This window comes from Podarcis muralis, chromosome 13 (genome assembly GCF_964188315.1).
Source record: "Podarcis muralis chromosome 13, rPodMur119.hap1.1, whole genome shotgun sequence".
NCBI lineage: Eukaryota > Metazoa > Chordata > Lepidosauria > Squamata > Lacertidae > Podarcis > Podarcis muralis.
This window is the reverse complement of record NC_135667.1, coordinates 14,529,390-14,551,892: the sequence shown is the minus strand read 5'-3', so window position 1 is coordinate 14,551,892 and position 22,503 is coordinate 14,529,390. Positions and strand designations below refer to the sequence as shown.

The 22,503-nt window shown below is 43.4% G+C and overlaps 2 protein-coding genes and 1 pseudogene across 4 annotated transcripts; all 3 read right to left on the bottom strand.

Moving 5' to 3' along the window:
• Window positions 1–4,188: 4,188 nt before the first annotated feature.
• On the bottom strand, window positions 4,189–8,935 carry LOC114608006 (ribonuclease-like). The gene is made up of 2 exons (XM_077918105.1): window positions 8,849–8,935; window positions 4,189–4,653 (listed from the first exon to the last, which is right to left on the bottom strand). Exons 1-2 carry the CDS (start codon window positions 8,933–8,935, stop codon window positions 4,189–4,191), a joined length of 552 nt encoding a protein of 183 aa, XP_077774231.1.
• Window positions 8,936–13,611: 4,676 nt separating this feature from the next.
• LOC114582796 (ribonuclease pseudogene) lies at window positions 13,612–15,652 on the bottom strand (annotated as a pseudogene). Of its 2 annotated transcripts, none has more exons than XR_013390355.1 (2): window positions 15,506–15,652; window positions 13,612–14,403 (listed from the first exon to the last, which is right to left on the bottom strand). The product of XR_013390355.1 is annotated as a ribonuclease pseudogene, transcript variant X1 (transcript). The 2 variants fall into 2 exon arrangements; XR_013390356.1 differs by having other exon boundaries at window positions 15,510–15,594.
• Window positions 15,653–20,645: 4,993 nt separating this feature from the next.
• On the bottom strand, window positions 20,646–21,377 carry LOC114582815 (angiogenin-2-like). The gene has a single exon (XM_028704113.2). The coding sequence runs from the start codon at window positions 21,317–21,319 to the stop codon at window positions 20,873–20,875; it is 447 nt and encodes a 148-aa protein (XP_028559946.2). The 5' UTR covers window positions 21,320–21,377; the 3' UTR covers window positions 20,646–20,872.
• Window positions 21,378–22,503: the final 1,126 nt, after the last annotated feature.

The following is a 22,503-nucleotide window of genomic DNA, read 5'->3' as shown; positions in this document are numbered from 1 at the left end:
AAACGGGGGCGAAGGGGGGGGGGGAAACCCACCCTAAACGCCATAGGATAATTCCATGCTTTCCTCAAGCACCTTGCAGCCGCCATCTTCGGAAGGGAATGGGTGCTCGTCGCGCCGTCGCATCAACGCTCCTCTCCCTCGCCGAGTCGCATCGCAGCCACCATCTTGGGAAGGGCACTGACCGAAGCTGCATCGTATAAGCGCATGCGCATAACTCTCCACTCCGTTCCTACAGTTGCTCGCGGGAATGCAGAGCGAGGGCAAGCCAGAGAGGCAGGCGCCCGTGTCCACGCCCCCTAAGCTGCTGATTGGCCCCAGAGTCACCAATTATCAGCAGCTGCCTCCCCTCAGTTATTGTATTTTTGGTCACTTTTTTTTTTTTAAGAAAAAGAAGAGCGGTGTATTTGCATACTGCTCGCTGATTCGCTCATTTGGCGTTCTAAGGCAGGGATGTGCCCGCCCGCTTCGTTTAGCTTTCCAGGAATACGGTAGTTTGTTCTCTTTGAGGAGTTCTGAGCCTGGCTGCTCGTGTGAAGCTGGCTGCGTGAGCGCGCACATTATTATTTTTTTCTTTTCGCAAGTTTCGCAAGAGAGTAAAAAATAATAATGCATTTTTGGGTCTCTGAAGCTTGAACTGTTATGGAAAACCATTCGCAAGTAGCAAGCAGCTCTGGATAACCACTGTTATCTTCTTCAGTGAAGTTGTTCCACAACAGTTCACCACATTATTATTTTTAATTAGCTACTACATCTCAGATGTATGTGATGTATGGAAGTGAAAGCTGGACCATAAAGAAGGCTGATCGCCGAAGAATTGATGCTTTTGAATTATGGTGCTGGAGGAGACTCTTGAGAGTCCCATGGACCGCAAAAAGATCAAACCTATCCATTCTGAACGAAATCAGCCCTGAGTGCTCAGTGGAAGGACAGATTGTGAAGCTGAGGCTCCAATACTTTGGCTCACTGGAAGGACAGATTGTGAAGCTGAGGCTCCAATACTTTGGCCAACTCATGAGAAGAGAAGACTCCCTGGAAAAAACCCTGATCCTGGGAAAGACAAGGAGAAGGAGATGACAGAGGACGAGATGGTTGGACAGTGTTCTCGAAGCTACAAACATGAGTCTGACCAAACTGTGGGAGGCAGTGGAAGACAGGAGTGCCTGGCGTGCTCTGGTCCATGGGGGTCACGAAGAGTCGGACAAGACTAAACGACTAAACAACAACAACATCTCAGACTTTGATTAAAATGGCTGTACTGGATTATTTCACATTTCAGAGTCACTGATGTGAATAAAAATTTCCTGTGCCGTACAGTTTTCAAGTAATTTTACGGGGAGGATGAAAATTAAGGAATATTAGATACATGCACCATGTATCGTAGAACGGTGAAGTAAAACAAAGAAAAGACCCCAGTCAATATAATCTTTTATTTTAGACACCTCTGGGAATAAATACTACATTAAGCATAGATGTATATAACAAATCTCTATAGCAGAAATCTCTCCCGGAAAGCTGAGATCCTCCCTCCAGAGCTCAGTTTCTTTTGCACCTTTGAAATTATATGTACTGAATGCACATTGGCCAATAGATTATGCTGCCTGTGGGGAAAAACAGGGTGGAACAGCAATGGGCTAATTACATTGGGAAAGGACCAAACGTAGGTGGTCACATAAACCATGAAATCCCACACATTACGCCCATGGTCATTTATGTGAATAAAGAGCAGCTTGTGCGTAAGTTGTATATTTGTGCATATATCACATTATGTATTTTATTTTATTTTTAAACATAATTCCTGGACTTTTTAAAAAAAAAAACAACTATACTAGAGTAACAGAAACAAGTGAGCACTTGGGTGTACATGGTGTTCTGACACAGGACAAAGCTTGAGTGCATCCGTATCCACAATTCTGTATTGAACCTGTATTCCTTGAGCATCCCTCTCTGAAATGTTGAACGAGGCTGAGATTATCATCATACACAATACGTTCTATTATCATCCAAGAAAAAAAAAATCACAGGAAAACATATTGAAATGCAAATGTTCAAAAATGTTGCCAACTTTCAAATGCAGGGTTACATTTCATTTTCACTCTAATCAGAAACCCTTGAATCCAAAATGACAACAGTTTAATAGTTTTCTCAGCTGTTGGGCAGGTAGCCTAATGCAGAGGCTGTCCACCTTTTGGGCCTCAAGGTCACGTTTGCAAATGTGTGTGTTGTGGGCACCACAAATGCACTGCAACCAAGCAAAAGCTGCAGCCTATTGTACTGACTACAAAAGAATGTTTCTTTCTAGCCTCATTTCAGTAGGTGGAGTGGGGGAACTTGAAGGCATCTGGAAAGACATCTGTGGTGACCCTGACCTGATGCCACTAACCCTATGATTGTCTAACATAGAAACTGTGTGTGTTTGTAAAGCAGTGGGAAATCCGGCTTTAATTTTTGTAATGATGGGGGTCAGGGAGGGAAAGATGTATGTAGAACAGGACAAGTTTTTTTCTTATACAGTGGAACCTTGCTTCTCGAATGGCTTAGTTGACGAACAAATCGGCTCCCGAACGCTGAAAACCCAGAAGTGTTCCGGTTTACAAACGTTTTTCAGAAGCCGAACGTCTGATGTGGCTGTCGGCTATTGTTTCTGGAGCGCCTGCACCAATCGGAAGCTGCGCCTTGGTTTTCCAAAGTTTTGGGAGTTGAACGGATTTCCGGAACGGATTAAGTTCGAGAACCAAGGTTCCACTGTACTAATGGCTGGAGAAAGAGGAGGAATATCAGTGGGCCTGATTAGATCGATACCTATCTCCGATATGTCCCACATGTGCGGAGGAGAGACGGCTCTGGAAAGAATCAGGTAACCAACCATGCAGATTGACCCTATGTGTCTTGGATCTTGTGGGTTTACAGCATATGCAAATGAACCTCAGCATGGACACCTGCCAGTAGTATCAGAGACAGGGCAGGGAAACAGCTGCTCTCTTTTGCCCATTCATGTATATCAGTTGAATTTGGGAAACACATTGTTTGATGTGGATGTGGTATGAAATCTCTGGATGATTCAGTCCCGCAGTTTTGGATCTGATAATGGAGTCCAGCAATATTTGGGGGGTCACATGTTCCCCACCCCTGTATTATGTGTCCTGACAGGTATCTGACAACACCTTAATCTGAATTTTAATGTCCCAGGCAAGTGGCCAAATAGAACTTCTGGCTTAATGGGTTATATAGTGAGCAACCTTGCATTAATCCAAGGCAAGGGCAATGTTATGTTTTGTTAAATTGATGAGCCCCTGTAAAGAAATAATAGATAGGTGTTATGTACTGAAGTTCTCACCCTGGGCCAGCAGGGGGATACTGTAGATAGTTATGCAAATGAAGGATCGAAAGGGACGTTCAGTGATTGGATAGTTTGTATGCAAATGAGGATCAAAAGTGACGTTCAGTGATTGGATAGTTTTAGAAAGTTGCAACAGTTACATTGTTCTGGAGCTCTATATAAGCAGGCTGACTGAGCTCCTCAGTTCAGTTCAGTTCCAGCTTATAAATAAAGAGCTGCTTTGGAAGAATCGCTGTGTCATCTGATATGTTCGCCCACAGCTTAACAATAAATTCTTTTCTTTTTTTTTTTGTATATAATTTTTATTAAATTTTCTGTTTTACAGTTGAAAATACTCATTTTTACATCCTTATAATATCAATGACTTTCCTTCTTCTCTTTCCATGGTTCATTTTACATATCATAAATCCCTGCATATTTTACAAAAACTAAACCATTCAGCATTCCATTATTACATCCATCCGGTGCTTTTTTTTCTAAAAAAAAAATATGTTTAGGGGTACTCTCATTTTCCTATTCATATTGAAATACTGCCCCTCAATGAGGCCAAACTTAGATTCAAAAAATGTTTAGGGGTATGCATACCCCAGAAAAAAGCACTGCATCCATCAAAACTTATTTACACTGTTAAATTTATCTTAATGCTGTCAACGTTTCCAGCTGTACTCAATTATTTTCCAAGAAATAATAGGTGAATCTTTACCACACTATACATATGTTAACTGAGAACTTCGGGTAAGTGGGATTCAAGTGACAATTCTGTTGTGAGTCAGCTCCGTGGAACACCTGCTTTCAAAGATTTTAACAGCTGTTTAGTGCTCTTGCTGCAAGTGGAAAAAGCCAAGCCTGCCCTACATGAAATTGCTTTCTTCAAAATGGACAGGCCATCCTGATGCATCGCAACCTATGAGAATATGCCTTTGTCCCGTGTGGGCCCAGTAGCGGCACTGGCCCCGCGAAGTTCCCTGCAGCTTGCAGGTGGTGACGGATAACTGTGCCCTGCTGAGCCTCAGGGCCCGGCGGTAATGGGTTCCGCCTCTGCTGCAGATGTCCTTTATGTTGCTCCTGGGCGCATGGACAAAGCTGTTGGTGTCTTTGCAAGGCCTTGTCATCCCCCGGCGCAGCATCATGGCCCCACAGTAATCCTGCCCAGCCACATTGGTCCGGGGGAAGTCGTTGTGCTGCCTCAGGAACTTCTCGTGCCGAGGATTCTGTGAGGAGACGCGGCTTACGATCAGGCAGGAGGCCAACAGGAGCAGCAATAGTGCTTCGTTTCCTCTCAGGGAGATCATTGTTGCTGCTGATTTCCGACGAACCTGCAGCCATCGAAAGGAAGCAAGTGAAATGTTTATTTCGCATCACGTTACATTTTTAAAAAATGGGTTGCAGTGTGTCGTAAAACAAATACGCATTGCAAATGAAGGACAAGATAAAAAATAGCATTTAAAGAAGCGTGATTGACAGGAAAACAAAACAGAAAAAAAATCGAAAAATTGAAACTCCACATGGAGGTTTTTTACTTGTTTTACTTGATTTTTACTTGCATCGTTGGCGATGCAGTGAACAATACAAGTGGTTTTATTCTGGGGACGACGCAGAGGTACGCATACCCCTAAACATTTTGTGAATCTTTGTACTTTTGTCCATTTACTGTATTTATCTTTCCTGAACTATAAAATGGTGATTTTCTTGAGTCAAAATGAGAGTACCCCTAAACATTTTTTAATAAAAAAGCACTGAACAATACCATAAGAAGTATTGTTTACTATCAAACACAGACCATTGGTCCATCTAGTTCAATGTTGTCCACGCTGACTGTGTGGGGTTTAAGTCAAATGGTCACATCTAGCTGTACAGTACCAATGTGAGAGAGCTGCTTTGCCCCAGCCTCAAGACACCCACCGCAAAAGTAGGCTGGGTCAGTGCCGTTGACACTAGATGGCAGCAGAGAACAATAGCTAGCCTGTCATGAAGCAGAACTGTGTGTGAGAGAGATTGCGATAGCCTTCAATTTCTGTTCAGGAATGTTTTTACGGCACCCGTATGCAAAAGAGGGCAAAGTCTCTCACATGTTTGAAGGGTTCTCTATCAAAGAAGGCTGTGTATCAGGCACAGCTTGGTGGCAGGGAAAAGCAAAGTCAAACATGCCGGAATTCCCACTTTTTGAAAGGCACAAGGACTATGTTTTCAACATTACAGCAAGTGATCATCTTAAAAGTGCTCTTTTGGCAATTTCTTATTCTCTCTCTCTCTCTCTCTCTCTCTCTCTCTCTCTCACACACACACACACACACACACACACACACACACAAATTCTTGCTCTGCATGGACTAGAACAAACCCACAGGTGGGTTTCATTGGCAAGACTCAGCTCTGGGACATAACAGGTAATTTGAAAGAAAGAAAGAAAGAAAGAAAGAAAGAAAGAAAGGGAACAGTCTCTGAGAACAAAAGCGTTTACCATTATTTATTTGTTTACCATTTTGTAACAGAAGAAGCACTAAACGTTGAAGGGAAAATAGCTTCTTTCAAACAAGTAAAAAACCCCCAAAACTCAGGTATCGTTACCATTGTAACAAGGAACTAGTCCCTCAAGGGTTTCACACATCCCTTACCCTTTTGCTCAGTTAGTCAGAGGCTCAGCAATAGAGATGTACTTTCTGGGTGATTCTGCTGTGTGGAAGGGAATCAGTTCCACATGAGACCCCCCTTTCCTCTGAGGGACAGTTGTGGATACATGCAACAGGGTGCCTTATTCTCTCTCTCTCTCTCTCTCTCTCTCTCACACACACAACACACAGTCACACACTTCAGACCTTCTTGTGTGTCATGACTGCAAAGCACATACTGCTAGAATCTTTTTTTTTTTTTTTAGTCTGGGGGGAGCACAGAGTCTGGGTATCCTGTGCCCCCCTCTAGATGCTTTTCAGCGCAAACTACCATAAGCCCCAGCCAGCATAACGGGTGTTCAGTGATAAGAAAGGACGATCTCTGCTTCTAGTCAGTGAATATTCTTCACATTTACAAAGCTGAGAAAGGTGCTTTTATATTAACAGACAGGATTGCAAATTGTTTTTATATGCAACAACGGCAGCAAGAATATTGTTGGCACCAAAATGGAAACAAGAAGAATTACCAACGAAAGAAGAGTGGCAGACGAAATTAATGGACTATGCAGAATTAGACAAACTGACAGGAAGGGTTTGAAACCTGCGGGACCAGAGATTCTTAGAGGACTGGAGTAAATATTTGAACTATTTGAAAAGCAATTGTAATAAACAGATTACGCCAGTAGGACTGCAAGAAGTTTTGTAAGGAGGACTATGCGAAATATTGCAAGGAAGACTATGAAGAGATTTATCAGTTAAGGACAATCAAAAGTAATAGAGAAATTAATAAATGAAGATTAAGTGATAAAGAATGGAAAATCTTCAGAGGTAGTCTAAAAAATTGCATAAGATAAGAATTTATGTTAAATGATTGTTGGAAATGATATGTTAAAAAATTAATAAAAATGTATTTAAAAAGGGAGAAAGGTGCTTTTAAGGCCAAATAACACAAATGCAGCTGAAGGGAACTGAGCCTCCCCACTCTCCCCTTCTTTACAGCCTAGCTGATACTGGAGCTGGGATGGGGGAGAAAGAAGGCACTGGCCCATAGGGAGGTGATACCGGGAAGGGTCCCTGCAAACGTTCATGTTTATTTTTATGCCAAACACAAAATCTCTCCTCTCCATCTTCTGCGTCACAAATGCGCACGAGGAAACAAACAGGGCTGCCTCCTCCTCACGTAGTTTGACCTGTAAATTGTCACTGCGAGGGCCCCTCCATTCTCCCTTCGCAACAAGGACAGTGAACCTGTGGCCCTTCAGATGTTGTGGACTACAAATCCCATCATCCCTGACCACTCGGCATACTGGCTGGCACTGATGGGGTTTGAAGTCCAATAGTATCCATAGGCTGGCAGCTTCCCCGCCCTTAGCCTACACAGTGTAAGTCTAGCTGGGTTGCAACCAATTCTTCCTTTGGTGACAAACTCAGCCTCACTCCCTGACACAAGCTAAGGACCACAATTTTATCACCCAGAACGATTTCTGCACCAACTTACGCGATCTGTTCAGCCAGCACTACTCAGAAATGCCTCCAAATCACCCAGGGGGCTGTCGGAGCGGTGAATTCGGTTTCCTGTAGAGCTGAACATTTCCCCTTGGGCTCTTTATAGCCAGCCTAGCCAGCTGCTGGTAAAAGGTTAGTACTGATCACATGCAGCTGGATTGAACAGGCAGACAATGTGTGGATCACTGAGATGGAGGGTAGGGATTAAGAAGAACAAATGCACTGAGGATCAAGACACAGTTGACCTCATCGTGGTTTGAAGTCTCTCTGTTAACCAGTAAAGATAACACTACTTCCTGAATCCTTCTGAATATTTCTCCTGGGTGTGTGAATCCTGCAAATCATCATCATCATCATCACTTCTTGATTGATTTAAACAATACTGTTACTGGGAATAGGGAAGAAATATGATTCAATTCACACTTAATGGTCAACATACTTAATTCACACTTTCTGGAACATTCTGCTTATTGAAAAATGGCCAACCTTAAAATTCGCACTTCGGTGAATTTTTCAGCGTAGTTCTGCTGTCAGGCAATGTGCTGGAGTAAAGTGTGCTGGAGTAAAGAATGCATGTGCTGGAGTAAAGTGTGCTTATAAATGCATATGTAAAAAAATTAAAATAAATCCATAAATGCACATATGATTGAGAATCACATTAAACTGGCATTAAAGAAGGGCAAATTGCTTTGCAAAAAAAAGTATTGGGCAAAATGGCATAAAATATGTTTGTATTAGGAGAAATTCACACAAAATGATGATGAATTTTCATGGAGACTTTAAAAAAAATGAAACTGCTGTGGAGGTGAATTTAAGATTGGATTTAAAAATGAGAACTGGAGAGAAAATGAAACTGACAGATTTGCTTACCCCCTAATTATTCCCTGTTTGGGTGGATGCTAGAACTGTCTTTTTTAAAAAAAATATTTTTTTATTTGAAATTTTCAACATAACACAAATTAAAACTAATTAATTATTTACCCCTTCTGGACTCCCCCCCCCCCCCGGTTGCCAATGTCTCCCCGTTGTTTTGTTTTCCATTCAATCTCAAATCCATTAATCACCTTAATGCAGTGGTACCTCTGGTTGCAAACAGGATCTGTTCCGGAGCTCTGTCCGGATCCCGGGGTTTTGCAACTGGAGGTGCCGCTTCTGTGTGCACACATGGCTTTAAAAAGTGCTGCGGCGCAGAGATAGCTTCTGTGCATGCGCAAGCAGCAAAACCCGGAAGCGGGTTTGCTGCTTTCGCAACCCGAAGTTTATGTTACCTGAGGGTAACATAAGCTGAGGTTCTACTGTACATGGTACTTCATAGATGCTGTATCAATCCTCCTAAAGTTTTTAACTCTTCACAGTGAACTTAAAGGTATTCTATAATTTTTTTCCAGTCTTATACAAACTTTTCTTCATCTTGCTCTCGGATCTTCCCGGTCATCTTTTCCATTTCAGCATAGTCTGTCCTCTTTGTTATCCATTCTTCCATCATTGGAACTTTCTCTTCCTTCCATCTTTGGGCAAATAGCATCCTTGCTGCTGTGGTTGCATATATAAATAATCTTTTAACATTTCTTGGTAAGTCTTCACTTGTTATTCCTAATAAAAAGGCCTCTGGTTTTTTTTTTAACAAAAGTTATCTTAAACATTTTTTTCAGTTTGTTATAAATCATTTCCCAGAAGCCTACTGCCTTTTTAGATGACCACCACATATGATAAAATGTACCTATTTTATCTTTACACTTCCAGCACACATTAGATAAATTCTTATGGATTTGGATTTTTGGATTTTGGATTTGATATCTTGCTTTATCACTACCCTAAGGAGTCTCAAAGCGGCTCACAACCTCCTTTCCCTTCTTCCCCCACAATAAACACTCTTATACATTTTAGCTAACTTTACTGGAGATAAATACCATCAATACATCCTTTTCATATAATTTTCTTTTAAAGCACTACAAGCCGTAAATTTTAAATCTTTAAATTTTAAATAAAGTTATTTGCTAGAAACTACTTCTCAAAATTAGATACAGCTTCTCATAATGTCAAAATGAACATCGTGACATAACATATTAAAATGTAGCTTATTCAGTTGACCGTCGAGTCCAGGATGTACAAAATGCAATTCCTATTTTGTCAGTCCTGTAGTCCATTCATATTCTAATTTCTAATATATCAGCTGTACAAATTCCAAAGAAACATACAAAGATATAATAAATGCACATAACATAACATGGAACTCATTCGTGATAGATTTTCAGTCATGGTAAACCTGTAAGCCTGAGTACTGTATAAGGGGGCAACACTAGCTAAGGCGACAGGTGCAGATAATTCGTATTAATTCACTCTTAAAGGAAGAGTACTCAGGCTTACAGGTTTACCACGACTGAAAATCTATCACGAATAAGTTCCATGTAGCTGTTATATACAGTAACGGTATGTACACTTATTATATGCTTGTATATTTCTTTGTAATGTGTTCAGCTGATATATTACAAAGTGTCTATGTTTATATGATTTAGAACCACGCACAGCTGTTGAAGCCTCTTGGGGCGAAACAGGGGAATATCTAGGAACCCTCGTCTTGTTTGCCTGTGCCAGCATCTACCAGTGCCAGTGTTCAAATGATTTAATGTTGGAATACTTCTAAGGAATACATCAGATAGAAAAAGACAAGAGAAGATGAAGAAATTAGAATACGAATGTGCTACGGGACTGACAAAATAGGATTTGCATTTTGTACATACTGGACTCGGTGAGTTTTACAAAGCAGACAGCACTTTCATGTTGGACCCGGCAAGTCATCCACTGCATGCTGCTGGTTGCAATGCATGTATTTTACTATGCATATGTATCCAGATTGAGAAACTGCAGTTCACCCTGGCTTCACGCTGCAGTTCACAGGTTACATATGCATGCAGTGAAACACTCACTCATCAAACATGCATATTAATTCTTACGGCGAACCATTTGTAGCTCTGAAACTGTGTTTACTGTCAACAGGTCTTGAGAAACGCCACTTGAGGAATAAAAGATTTCAGGGCTTATAAAAGAATTTGTGCCAAGCTGCAAGAGAGTCAAGGGTGATTTTAACTGGGGCCCTCTTTCCAATATTATCACATTTATAAAGTGTGTATATATATGTAGAGAAAGAGAGAAAAAACCTTCCATGGAGCTGTACAAGACACACCTCCAAGATTAAAGCGATCATGTGCATTGTGAACAGACATCCCAGAAACTAAGACACCTCTGTATTTCTTCATCTTGCAAGGGAGGAAGCTAAGTAGGATGAGGTTGGTGGAAATGAAGAAACCTGTTAGTAGCGCGGAGCAAACATACATCAATGCTTTTTTTCTCCTGCAGTGGCAAAAAGAAGTACAGTTGTACCTTGGTTCTCGAACGCCTTGCAACTCGAACGTTTTGGCTCCCAAACACTGCAAACCTGGAAGCAGGGCTGTAGCTAGGGAGTGGTGAGGAGGGCCCGTGCCAGGGGTGCAGGCGAGCGGTGTGTGTGCAAAATTGGTTAAAACTATGTCCATAAATATGACTAGAAATAAAAATATTGATTATTGCCTCTTAAGAAAAGGTTTTAAATAGAGGGTGAATTGAATGGGGGTAGGGTTGGAGGAGAGGCGGAAAGAAGAGCTAATTTGTCAGTGGCTGGGGGTGCAATCTGGACAGTTCTGCTAGGGGCACAAGATCACCTAGCTATGGCTCTGCCCGGAAGTGAATGTTCCGGTTTGCGAACGTTGTGGGGTGGGGTGGGGTTCCTGCTACATTGGGAAGCCGAACATCCAACATGGATTCCGTGGCTTCTGATTGACTGCAGGAAACTCCTGCAGTCAATCGGAAGCTGCGTCTTGGTTTTTCAACGTTTTCAGAAGTTGAACGGACTTCCGGAACAGATTCCATTCGAGAACCAAGGTACGACTGTACCTCAATATTGTCCTCACTGATTTTTGATAGACGTTCCCTTCTTACGAGGCACAACAGCTGCGTCCAACTCTATGACTCCCTATTCTCTGCACTCCAACTGTATAATTATTAGAGCAACAGAACTCCATGAAACACAAAGGACAGTCCAGTTTCACAGGGGATTGCACTTCTGTTGAACTCTGAAGTGTAAACGCTAGATTTCTTCAGCAACATTCTGGACATTCTTAGCTCTGATCCTAGGCCTTGTCTTGAGATGGGAACACCATTGTCTCCTGAGTCGGTCAATATTTGGCCACTAATAAAGGAGTAGCAAACAGGAACAATCCATTGTAGGCAGGAGGATTTTCTGAATTTATCATAAGCTATTGTTCACCAGCCTTTTGGAGCCACTCTCTTGCTTATCTCTTACCCAGTCTCCCATTTCTTATCCCAAAGGTGATGGCTGGGGCAAACCCATCTAGATAAAACCAAAAGCCTTTTCACTGCCTAAGATTTTTTCCAGGTGAAACAGGTTGTAGCTCGCCTGCCTCAGTAGGAGGGGCTGCCCCATTTCCAGGAGTCACTTCAAAGAAACAAATGGACAATTAGTGCTTTTTAATCTCCCTGCAATACTCAGTTTGGTCCAGCAGGGCTATTATTACATTACGTTCCTTACGTTCATTTTAACTACTTTGGTGTTTTTCTTCCCTGTACTCATTTGGGGCTCTGATTCAGTTGTGTTTTCGGTGTTTGGTTGATTTTGCTTGGTTGATTTTGTCATTTCTGTTTTCTTTAGCGGAACAAACAAGACTGTTCAATCTTGGCAGATACGTTGCCCCACGAGGCATGCCAACTGCTGCCTTACAACTTCCTACCTCCCCTTTGAAAAACGTCTAGAAACATATCAATCATTTGGTCGTTGGCCTGTTTCCAAACACCCCTCCCAACTTCTGTGGTCAAATGGAGGCCTCTCTTCTGGGGGGAAAGTGTGCAAACACTTGAGATTACAAAAGGTGACTTTCACAAGCCAATTTAGCTTGTTCAGAGTAATGGCGTCATTGAACAGGTTTGCTGTTGCCATCACTGAGAGCCACTTAAAAGTGGGTGAAACCACACCTCTTGATACTGGTAGGTAAAGGTAAAGGGACCCCTGACCATTAGGTCCAGTCGTGACCGACTCTGGGGTTGCGGCGCTCATCTCGCTTTATTGGCCGAGGAAGCCGGCGTACAGCTTCCGGGTCATGTGGCCAGCATGACTAAGCCGCTTCTGGCGAACCAGAGCAGTGCACGTAAACGCCGTTTACCTTCCCGCCGGAGTGGTACCTGTTTATCTACGTGCACTTTGACGTGCTTTTGAACTGCTAGGTTGACAGGAGGAGGGACCGAGCAACAGGAGCTCACCCTGTCACGGAGATTCAAACCGCCGACCTTCTGATCGGCAAATCCTAGGCTCTGTGGTTTAACCCACAGCGCCACCCGCGTCCCATTTTGATACTGGTAATAAACAGCTAAAAGAAAATTTGTGTGGTGCAGACTAGATAACATCACAAAAAATCAGCCACCAGAACCCATGTTTTCATAGGTTCCTGTGCATTCATGGCTCATCCTATTCATGTTACTATAATTTGTTTTAACAACTTTCAATACTGAATTCTAAGTTGCTGCTTTTGAGCCTGTTAGAATGGAACATGTTGCCTTCTAGCAGGTCGCCTACTTAGTTCAATATTGCCTTCTCTGACTTCCTTAAGGTCTTAGGCAGAGGCCATTATTGTGAACTGGGTGAACTGGGGACATTATTGTGCTCTTAACAATGAGCTATAACTTGTTCTCCAAACTGACTACTCCCCAGGAACCAGAATCAACACCTGACGTCCCTGGAAGAGATGCGGGAGAAATTCGGCTCTTTGTTTGGATACAATCATACTACATCATCATGCAACAAAATGGTAGACTGAAGCTTTTCAAGACTGGATTTGTTTGTTTGTTTGTATTCCTGAGCAATGCTCTTTATGAGGCTACTGGTATATATTAGAAACACATTTAAACTCCATAGTCAAACAAACACTCTCCACACACAAAAGGAGAGGTCCTGGGAAACCCCAAAGTTTACTAAGGTACCCAAGTGGGGAGACCTTAAGTTTTGAGGACCTTTAAAAAGTTCAAAGAGGGGTGGAATGGAGTGTCCTGGAGTAGGGCATATTTAGCTGGCTGAAACTTCACTGCTGCCTTTTATTGCAAATAACAACACAGTTCTACATATGTAAAGGAATATTTTATTGCATGAAACTGCAAGAGAAGACCATTCAGTCACAGGTGTTCTCAGTTCTCAGCCTTAATCTTTAGCGGATGTTAAAACGCAAGGATAGGAAAATGCATTCATATTGCTTTATGACCACTAGATGGCATGCATTTTATTAAAATACAAAAGCAGGAGGGAAAGGCTGGAGGGACTGCGCCTCAGAGAAAGCAAACGGCAGCATTTGGAAAGGCAAATTGCAGTTGAGATACACAAACAGAAATAGATTTTTTAAAAAATTCTACCCGATTCTAAAAAGGGATTTAAAGCATTGTGATTCAATACAAGTAAACAGAGACATCTAAAGAGGCATTTTGAAGTGAACTGGTACCCCGTTGGTGCAGCCCACCCGAATGCGCTGGGAGGTGGACCTGCCTCTGTAGTTACAGGGCGGTCTCTGGGAGCCTCCCCCAAGAATGCGGCAAGCAGTGATGTCAAAGGGTGTGTTGCTGTCATAGTAATTCTCGCTGGCGTAGGTCCCCCCGTCACGGCAGGTGGCATCCACGGCCATGGGGTCCCCATGGATGAAGGTGTTGGAAGGTTTGCAAACACCGTCGGTCATCCCCCTTCTCTGCATCATGAGGTTGCAATAGCGCCGGGCATCCAAGTCGCTTCTGGTCTTTGGGAAGTCGATGTGCTGCCGGATGAATTTCTCGTAACGGGATTCCCTCTGGGTAAGCGCCGGCAGGACCATCAGGAATAGGAGCAGCCAGCAGGCAGTCGTCTGAGCCATGGTGTCCGCCGCACTTAGGAATGGAGAAGGGAATTATTATTTATTTCTTTAAAAAAATTGTAAGGCAATTTGCACACAAAACTAAATGATTTTGTGTAACTATATACAGTGGTACCTCAGGTTACAGATGCTTCAGGTTACAGACGCTTCGGGTTACAGACTCTGCTAGACCAGAAATATTACCTCAGGTTAAGAACTTTGCTTCAGGATAAGAACAGAAATTGTGCAGCAGCGGCACAGCGGCAGCAGGAGGCCCCATTACATAGCTGTCAACTTTCCCCCTTTCTTAAGGGAAATTCCCTTATTCTGAATAGGATTCCTCACAAGAAAAGGGAAAAGTTGACAGCTATGCCCCATTAGCTGTGGTACCTGAGTGGTACCTCAGGTTAAGAACAGTCTCAGGTTAAGGACAGACCTCCAGAATGAATTAAGTTCTTATCCCAAGTAAAAAGCTGTTCTTATCCCGAGTATAGTAAAAGCTGAAGAGCGGCCACTGCTTTGATTGGCTAGGTGAATATCAACACACATCCTCATGCAGAATGTAGGCACCCTATATATAGAAATGAGCAAACCAGTAATATTTTAGGGAGCAGGCTAGCAGGCAGGGCCCATGACTTACATCACAGGAGCCTACACAACACAAAACACTGTTGCTGTATGTAGGTTTTATTTTATTTGTTTTTTATCTTATATTTTGGAAATGTACATCCAGTTGTTTTTTTCCTTTAATTTTTTTGGGGGCCCCCAAGAGAGTGGGGCCGGAAGCTATAGCTTGTTTAGCGTATACGTAAATCTGGCACTGTTCACATGCAGTGGAAGTCCCTAACTCACTGAGGGTTTGAGGCCCATCGGCTGACCTCACCTGGTTTAGCTTGCCAGTCAAAACTGTTCTGGGGTGTGGCTGCTGTCACATGCTGACAGTTTCTGGGAGCCACAGGTGAGAGCTGAGTGCAGGGTGGGGACCAAAGGCGGGGGGAGAAGAAGGAGCATGACACGTCCCTCACCAGAGATGCCACCCCCTCCCCTAACACCCCCCACACTCCGGAACATTTAATTATAGCAACTCATTTGAATGCTTGGGCCCTAATCCCCTCACTTTTTTCAGCAGATCCTACCTGCCTTGCAGAGCAAAATGGTCCCCTTCTGAGCTGTGTTTTTCCCTTCTCGAGATCTTGTTTTACCGAGATGGCGAAACAGATCAAGTTCCCAGAAAACCTTTTTTTTTTTTAAATAGCATATTTTGCAATCCTCTGGACTGTGTGGAAAAGTGGGAGGCTCCGTTGCAAAGCTGTTTGAGGCAAATTGGCTGGTTCTAGACCACTCGTTGCTTATTAACAAATGGATCTGGTTCAATTTTTTTTTTTTTAAAAAATCAACATCATCATCTTGCCCTTGAGAAGGTGCTGTGCTGCCAAAATGTGTCAGGGCCTCAGTGTTGAAAAAGCCAGAATGGACAAGGCTGAAAACCTCACCCCGCTGATTAAGGGCGGCAGGAGGGGGGGGGAGACTTTTGTTTCATGTTTCTAAGGAAAGAAAAGATGCAGAGCATCTGGAACTGATAATATTTGGAAAGGAAAACATGCTGGCCACTTTATTCTGTTACACATCAACCAAGTTAGGAGGACCCAGGGAGGAGTAAATAACTGCTGCTGAGAAAACTAGACTGAAGAAGATGACTGCGTTTTGGAGCTAAGGAAGAGCAGTTCAGATCAGCCTCCTCTCCCTCTGAAAGGGAAATGCCGCAGAACTTGTCCATCTTCCCTCGCTGGAACCTGAATCTTGTGGCATGGGCCTGTGCTATTGATAGTCTTGCATTCTCTGCCTTATGCTGAGTGAGGCCATCGGTTCTCCAGGATTCCAGGCACAGGACGTTCCCCGTCCTACCTTGAGATTTTAGGGACTGAACATAGGATTTTCTGTTTGCAAAGCAGAGCCACTGCCAGTCAGTGTAGACTGAGCTAGGTGGGCCAATGACCTGACTCAGTATAAAACACCTTCCGTTGTTCCTTTGGCCTGATCTAGTTGGGCACTTAAGTTATCTTAAGTGAAGAATGTGCAAGTGACATCAATATGAGCATGTGCACTCAGGGCCGGATTTAGGTTTGATGAGGCCCTAAGCTACTGAAGGTAATGGGGCCCCTTATAGGTCCAGCTGTCCTTTGTCAACAACAAATTGTTTCTGTTTTTTTGTGTTGAATATATGCTATATGGTAATTTATGGACCTAGTAGGTACCGTATCTTAAGCCATTTGCACACAACAAATAGGAGCCTACACAACACAAAACACTCTTGCTGTATGTAGGTTTTATTTTATTTGGTTTTATCTTATATTTTGGAAATGTACATCCAGTTTTTCCCCCTTTAATTTTTTTGGGGGCCCCAAAAGAGTGGGGCCCTAGGCTATAGCTTGTTTAGCTTATATGTAAATCCGGCACTGTGTGCACTAATGAACTCTGCTCAATGATGCACTGTCACTGGTCCTCCTTGCAAATTATCTTCAACTCTCTGGGGAAGGAAAGAGAGTGAGAGAGAGAGAGAGAGAGCCCTTTCTTTGTTCAAAACAAACCTTCTCTGTAACTTTCACATGCTGCTGTGAATTATTAACTTACTTATAGCTTTAGTAATTTATTAACTTGCTGTAAAAGTTGAAGTTATTCACATACACATTTTTCATTCCTCTAATAATGGTGTGTGTGTGCTCCATGAGGCAATACCCGAAGGACCTCCTCTTTCCATATCAACCCACCTGGACCCTGAGATCACCTCCTGAGGCCCTCCTTTGTGTGCCTCCTCCTCAAGAGGTCAGGAGAGTGGCAACATGAGAACAGGCCTTCTCTGCAGTGGCTCTCCATCTGTGGAACACTCTCCCCAGGCAGGTTCTCCTCGCGCCTTCATTACACACCTTTAGGCGCCAGACAAAAACATTCCTTTTTAACCAGGCCTTTGGCAGACCTGAGGGACGCGGGTGGCACTGTGGTCTAAACCACTGAGCCTCTTGGGCTTGCCGATCGGAAGGTCGGCGGTTCGAATTCCCGCAATGGGGTGAGCTCCCGTTTCTCGGTCCCAGCTCCTGCCAACCTAGCAGTTCAAAAGCACGCCAAAAAGTGCAAGTAGATAAATAAGTAGATAAATAGGTAGATAAATAAGTACTGGCCACATGACCCCAAAAAACTGTCTGCGGACAACCTTCGGCTCCCTTCTCCAGGAAGATGAGCACCGCAATTCCAGAGTCGTTCGTGACTGGACTTAACTGTCAGGGCTGACCTGATCAGCACCCTATACCCTTTAAAATGTGGCTCTTTTGGGGTGGGGGCGTTATTGTTTTGATTTTATATATTGGAATCCTTTTTGTGAACCATCCTGAGACCTCTGGGCATAGGGCGGCATATAAATTCAATAAATGAAATGAAATGGCTTGTTAGAAGGGGGTCCAGGAGGGCAAAATAGCTGGTGGGTAAAGGTTCAGTATCTCCTCTTCCCCGCTTCTTCCACTTCAAAAACACTGTCTCAAAAAATGGTCAGGGGGATACTGTGGCAGGAGACCCCCCCCCTTCATTACATCGTAATGCACAAACACCACACACACACCTCCCACCTCCCCGAGCCTGGAGATGTCCCTTCTAGAGGGGCATCCCCTAAAAGCCTTCCGTAAATAAGGAAGCACCAACTTGACAGCTCCGCACGGAACCCTTTTATTTTTCCCGTATATTTTCCCTTAGTCGACCGTAACACTCTACCTCTCCCTATCCTTATTATTGGTAGACCGGCCGCCTGAACTCTGGGTCAGTCGGCTGCCGCTTCAGCCAATCAGCATTGCTGAACAGTGCCCCTTGTGGCCACCATGCAGGTACTGCAGGCAGCAGGCGCCCACTTCTCTGTCTTTGACAGCTCTCAAATACAAAGTTTCCGAGTTCAATTGACCATGACTGATTTAATCAAAATGTTGCAACCCGTTTCCGGACAGGTGAAAGTGCTTTGAACTTCAGTATTCTTCATAAATTCGCCATAAATCAGCCGTATATCGGATCTTCACCGGACCACTTTTATTCTGCTCCACATTACAAGGACTATCAAAGGGGGGTGGCCTGATACCAGTCGGCCATAATTGCTTGACCGAGCAGGCACGTACTCTGCAGCCCTTCCCAGTTGACACGGCAATCTTGATAGCCATCTTGATGGGCTCAGACAGAAGACTATCATGGACACAATGGACTGCACACATTATTGTATTCGATACAATGACAAAGGGACCATGACCGGATTCCCCTCAGGGGGCAGGAAACACCACCTTTCCCTTTGTTCTTGTGGAATGACTCATGGGGAGGGAGAAAGGGGGCTCCGGCCAGGTGTCAGGATGCTCAGATTACCTGCGCAACCCCTCCCCTGACTCCTCCTGTTTTTAATGTAGTCATGATGTAAATATGATGCGTTTCTAGGGGTGTAGCTTAGGGGATTAGGAACTAATAAAAGTTGGGGCCTCCTTTTGTTCGGGGCTTCCATCTTGCTTCACCTCGTGGGCAGTGGGAGTCCTGTTGCGACAGTCTTTCTTCAATAAAGACCAAGCCTACAGGCTGCTGATTTGCTTCAATTTACTCTGGTCGGTGTCTTTGCTTTTTGTCCAAGGGAGCCCTCGGATTTTCCCGGTAACAATACCTCCTGCAGAGACACATCTGACCTTTGGGTTGATGCTCTATTGCTAACAATACCACCTGAAGATTTATCTTTCTCTCGGTTTCCAACAGATTTCCAAGCTGACTTGGAAGCTAGATTCCCATGTGGGTCTGAATATCCCCAGACACTTTCAAGGGGAACATTTGTCTCCCAAACAAGGGAGTTTACATTCTCCATTATATTTACTCTTGGCCTCAAAGCACCCACAGAGCTACAAACGGCAAGATGACTATTTATTAGGCATCCTGTAGAATGTGCTCAGAAGCAGCCCTGGGGTTGTGGTGCCTGATCACATGATGACAACTGGCTGTGTCTATACACATGAACTCTGCACACTGGGACAGAACTGAGTGGGGAACCAGAGTTGCGAAAGTGTTGGGGGAAGCATTCCAAGCTGCCAGACATTAATGCTGAACCATATGCGCTCTATATTGTGAATACCATATGGGTAGGGGTTAAATGGAAGGAGAAAATCTAGACATTTGGGCATGGGGAAATGGAAAAAAGGAGAAAGGCAGTGGTGACAGCTCCCCACCCTAATATTTGACTGCTATACCTTTCTTGCTGAAACCTGGTTTTGCTTCAGTCATGAGCATCAAAAAACCTCCTATCCATCTCCCAGCAGACACTAAGTCCCCCCCAACAATGATTCACTTGGAATAACTGTATGCCACCACACCATAATTCCTGACAGGAAATGGTTGTGGCCTGCGTGCTCTCATAAAATGTGTTGCAGACACCAATTGGATCTAGCCAGGACCTCAACTTTTATCGCCAATGAATCGTCCCCCTCCCCTATGGTATATCTAGCTAAACTTGAAACCCCTAAGCGCTGGAGGGCCTTTACCTTGGCTCGATGTCATGCCCACCCTTCAGCTGTCCTTGAAGGCCGATACAGGAAGATTGCTTACCTGGAGAGACAATGCGCCTGTGACTCTGGACAAATAGAAACAACAGAGCATGTGCTTCTCCAATGTCTTTATTATAGAGACATTTGTACTACCCTCATCTTACCATTACTGCATAAGTACCCAGGGTGCACAGGACAATTCTATACCTCCCTGCTGCTTTCAGATACCAATCCTGCTACAACATACGTTCCAGATTCTGCACAGCAGCGCTCAAAATTCATCGGATGATGACCTGTGACACAAACTAGATATAATGAGCACTCGTATTAGAGTGCTCTGTAGACTGACAGCTATAATCTTATATATACTAACCTTTTATGCTCTTTCATTCTTGTCTAATGTTCCTAACTCCTCTTTTAGACTCTTAGTTTCTTTTGGATTCTGATAGACTTTTATATATATATATATACTTTTTGTTTTAACTGCTTTTTTTTTTAAAAAAAAACCAAAACCAAAACATTTTTAGACTTTAAATGATTGTACCCTTCCCTCCTTAAGCTGGTCTATGACCGTAATAAAGATTTGATTTGATTTGGTTGCAGCCTACCACCCATGTGGGCAGAAACACGAAAGAAAATCTCAGACAGTGCAGTACTGCATTCCACATTCCCTCCCTTGGATGCAATAAGAAAAAGAAAAAGAAATGAAATTAAACACACATCAAATGCTATGCAACTTTCTCCTCAGTTTAATAGTGACAGACATTGCTGGTTTAACAGAATCAAAGCAGGTTTCTTTGCCACTATAGTTTAAGGGTGTTTTCTTTGTTTGCTTTTTAATTGCAGTAAAGCAGAGCTGGACAGAATGGCAGCAAAGGGGGGGGGGGGGGTTCAGTGGAGTTGCAAGGGATGGCATAATTGTTAAAAAGCTGAATATTTGGGATCTGGGCGTTGGAAATCTTACACTGTGACAATGATGCTTTCGTCAAAGTGCACAGGCTCATTATTCTGATTACAGGCAATGACGATGTATCTGGATGACTTGTTATCAGAGTACTTGCAAGGTGGGCGAGTTGAGCCGCCTTTGTGCTTGCAGGTGGTGACAGTGAAGGGGCGGAGAGCGATCCTCAGCCCGTTTCCATAATCCTTCCCTCCAGATGCAGTGCACACAGATTTGATGTTATTCTTGGTGCCGTGGATGAAGGTGTTCACTTCCTTGCATGCTGGTTTGTCCAGCCCACGTCTTTTCATCATGACGTCACAATACTGCTTTCCAACGCTGCTCTTGGGATTATCGTAGTGCTGCCTTAGGAACTTCTCATAGGGGGTTTCACAATAGGCTCCTAGTGCCAGAACAGACACCAGAAAGGTGAGGAGCACAAGGCCAGATCCCTTGAAAGGCATCATCGTGGGCGACCGTTGCCTGAAAGAGATACCTGGGGAAAAAGTAAAGTGGGTGTGTAAATGCTTTCTTTCTGCTTGCCCCCAGAGGGTGCTTTGTGAAACAGCTTGGAGTTCAAATGAATGCTGTACTGTATATCCTTGCAAATTCTTATCTGCAAATGTTGTGGTGGATGTTATCTAGTCATGATCACATAACCATGTGAATATTGATACAAACCAGTCACATTGCAGCTTATGCATCTTATAGCAGAAGTTTAAGACACAATTTAAATATTTTTTAAAACCACTCTAAGTAGAATAATGAAGCATAACCACCCGCCCTACCCACTCGCCACTCCCAGTCTTCCCCTCCCCCTCTTCTTCTTCCTAATTGTTTAAACCAATTCATAAACCAAGAATTTATGCATTCACCACTAATAATGAAACACATGTTGTAGATATTCTTCAACAATTATTATGCTATTTTTGTGATATACAAATGACATGAGAAAACTTGGTGTACTTATTTGTATAACATCATTCTTGTTTGTAAAACCCAATAAAAAAACCAATATAAAAGAAGAAGCTTGGACCATTCAGGGAGAAGGAGGCAAAGAAGATAGGATATTTGTACAAGCTCAGTTAAGTTTCTGGCTGAAGTGAGATGTGAGCAAGGGACTCACTGGTCTGAATCTGAACTCCAGACTAGCACTGAGAGACCAGGGTTCAAATCCCCACTCAGCCGTGAAGCCCATTGGGAAACCCTGGGTCAGTCTTAGTCTCTTACCCTAGCCTGCCTCACGGGATTGATGAGAGGATTGACTGAAGGAGGAGAACGATGGATGCTGCCTTGAGCTCCTTGGTGGAAAGGTGGGGTATAAATCAACCAATCAACCAATCAATCAATCAATCAATCAATCTCCCTTTTGTATAAACTCCCTTAAAATCCTTCTGAAAGTCTTCGTCAAGCGCAACCAGTAGCTCAACAAGACAGCGGGGTATAAGATTTATTCCTTAACCTTTAGGTTAAAGTGCTGTACACCTGGGAACACCATGAGCTTTAAGTAGCTGGGTTGGTGTTGCAGCATCAGTAGATTTAAACAATTGTTCCAATTGTTGCTATATTTTGCCTGCTATAATCTTTTCGCATAGCCTTTTACATAAATACATCTTAAGCTCCCCCCCCCCTTTTCTAATAGGATTTAGTA

Bases quoted from the DNA above. Each gene is read 5' to 3' on its own strand.
- LOC114608006 (XM_077918105.1), bottom strand. From the start codon at position 8,935: ATGGAAGAATGGATAACAAAGAGGACAGACTATGCTGAAATGGAAAAG. The intron at 4,654-8,848 runs GTATAAGACTGG...CGATGGCTGCAG, and splicing joins AGCAAGATGAAGAAAAGTTT to GTTCGTCGGAAATCAGCAGC.
- LOC114582815 (XM_028704113.2), bottom strand. From the start codon at position 21,319: ATGATGCCTTTCAAGGGATCTGGCCTTGTGCTCCTCACCTTTCTGGTG.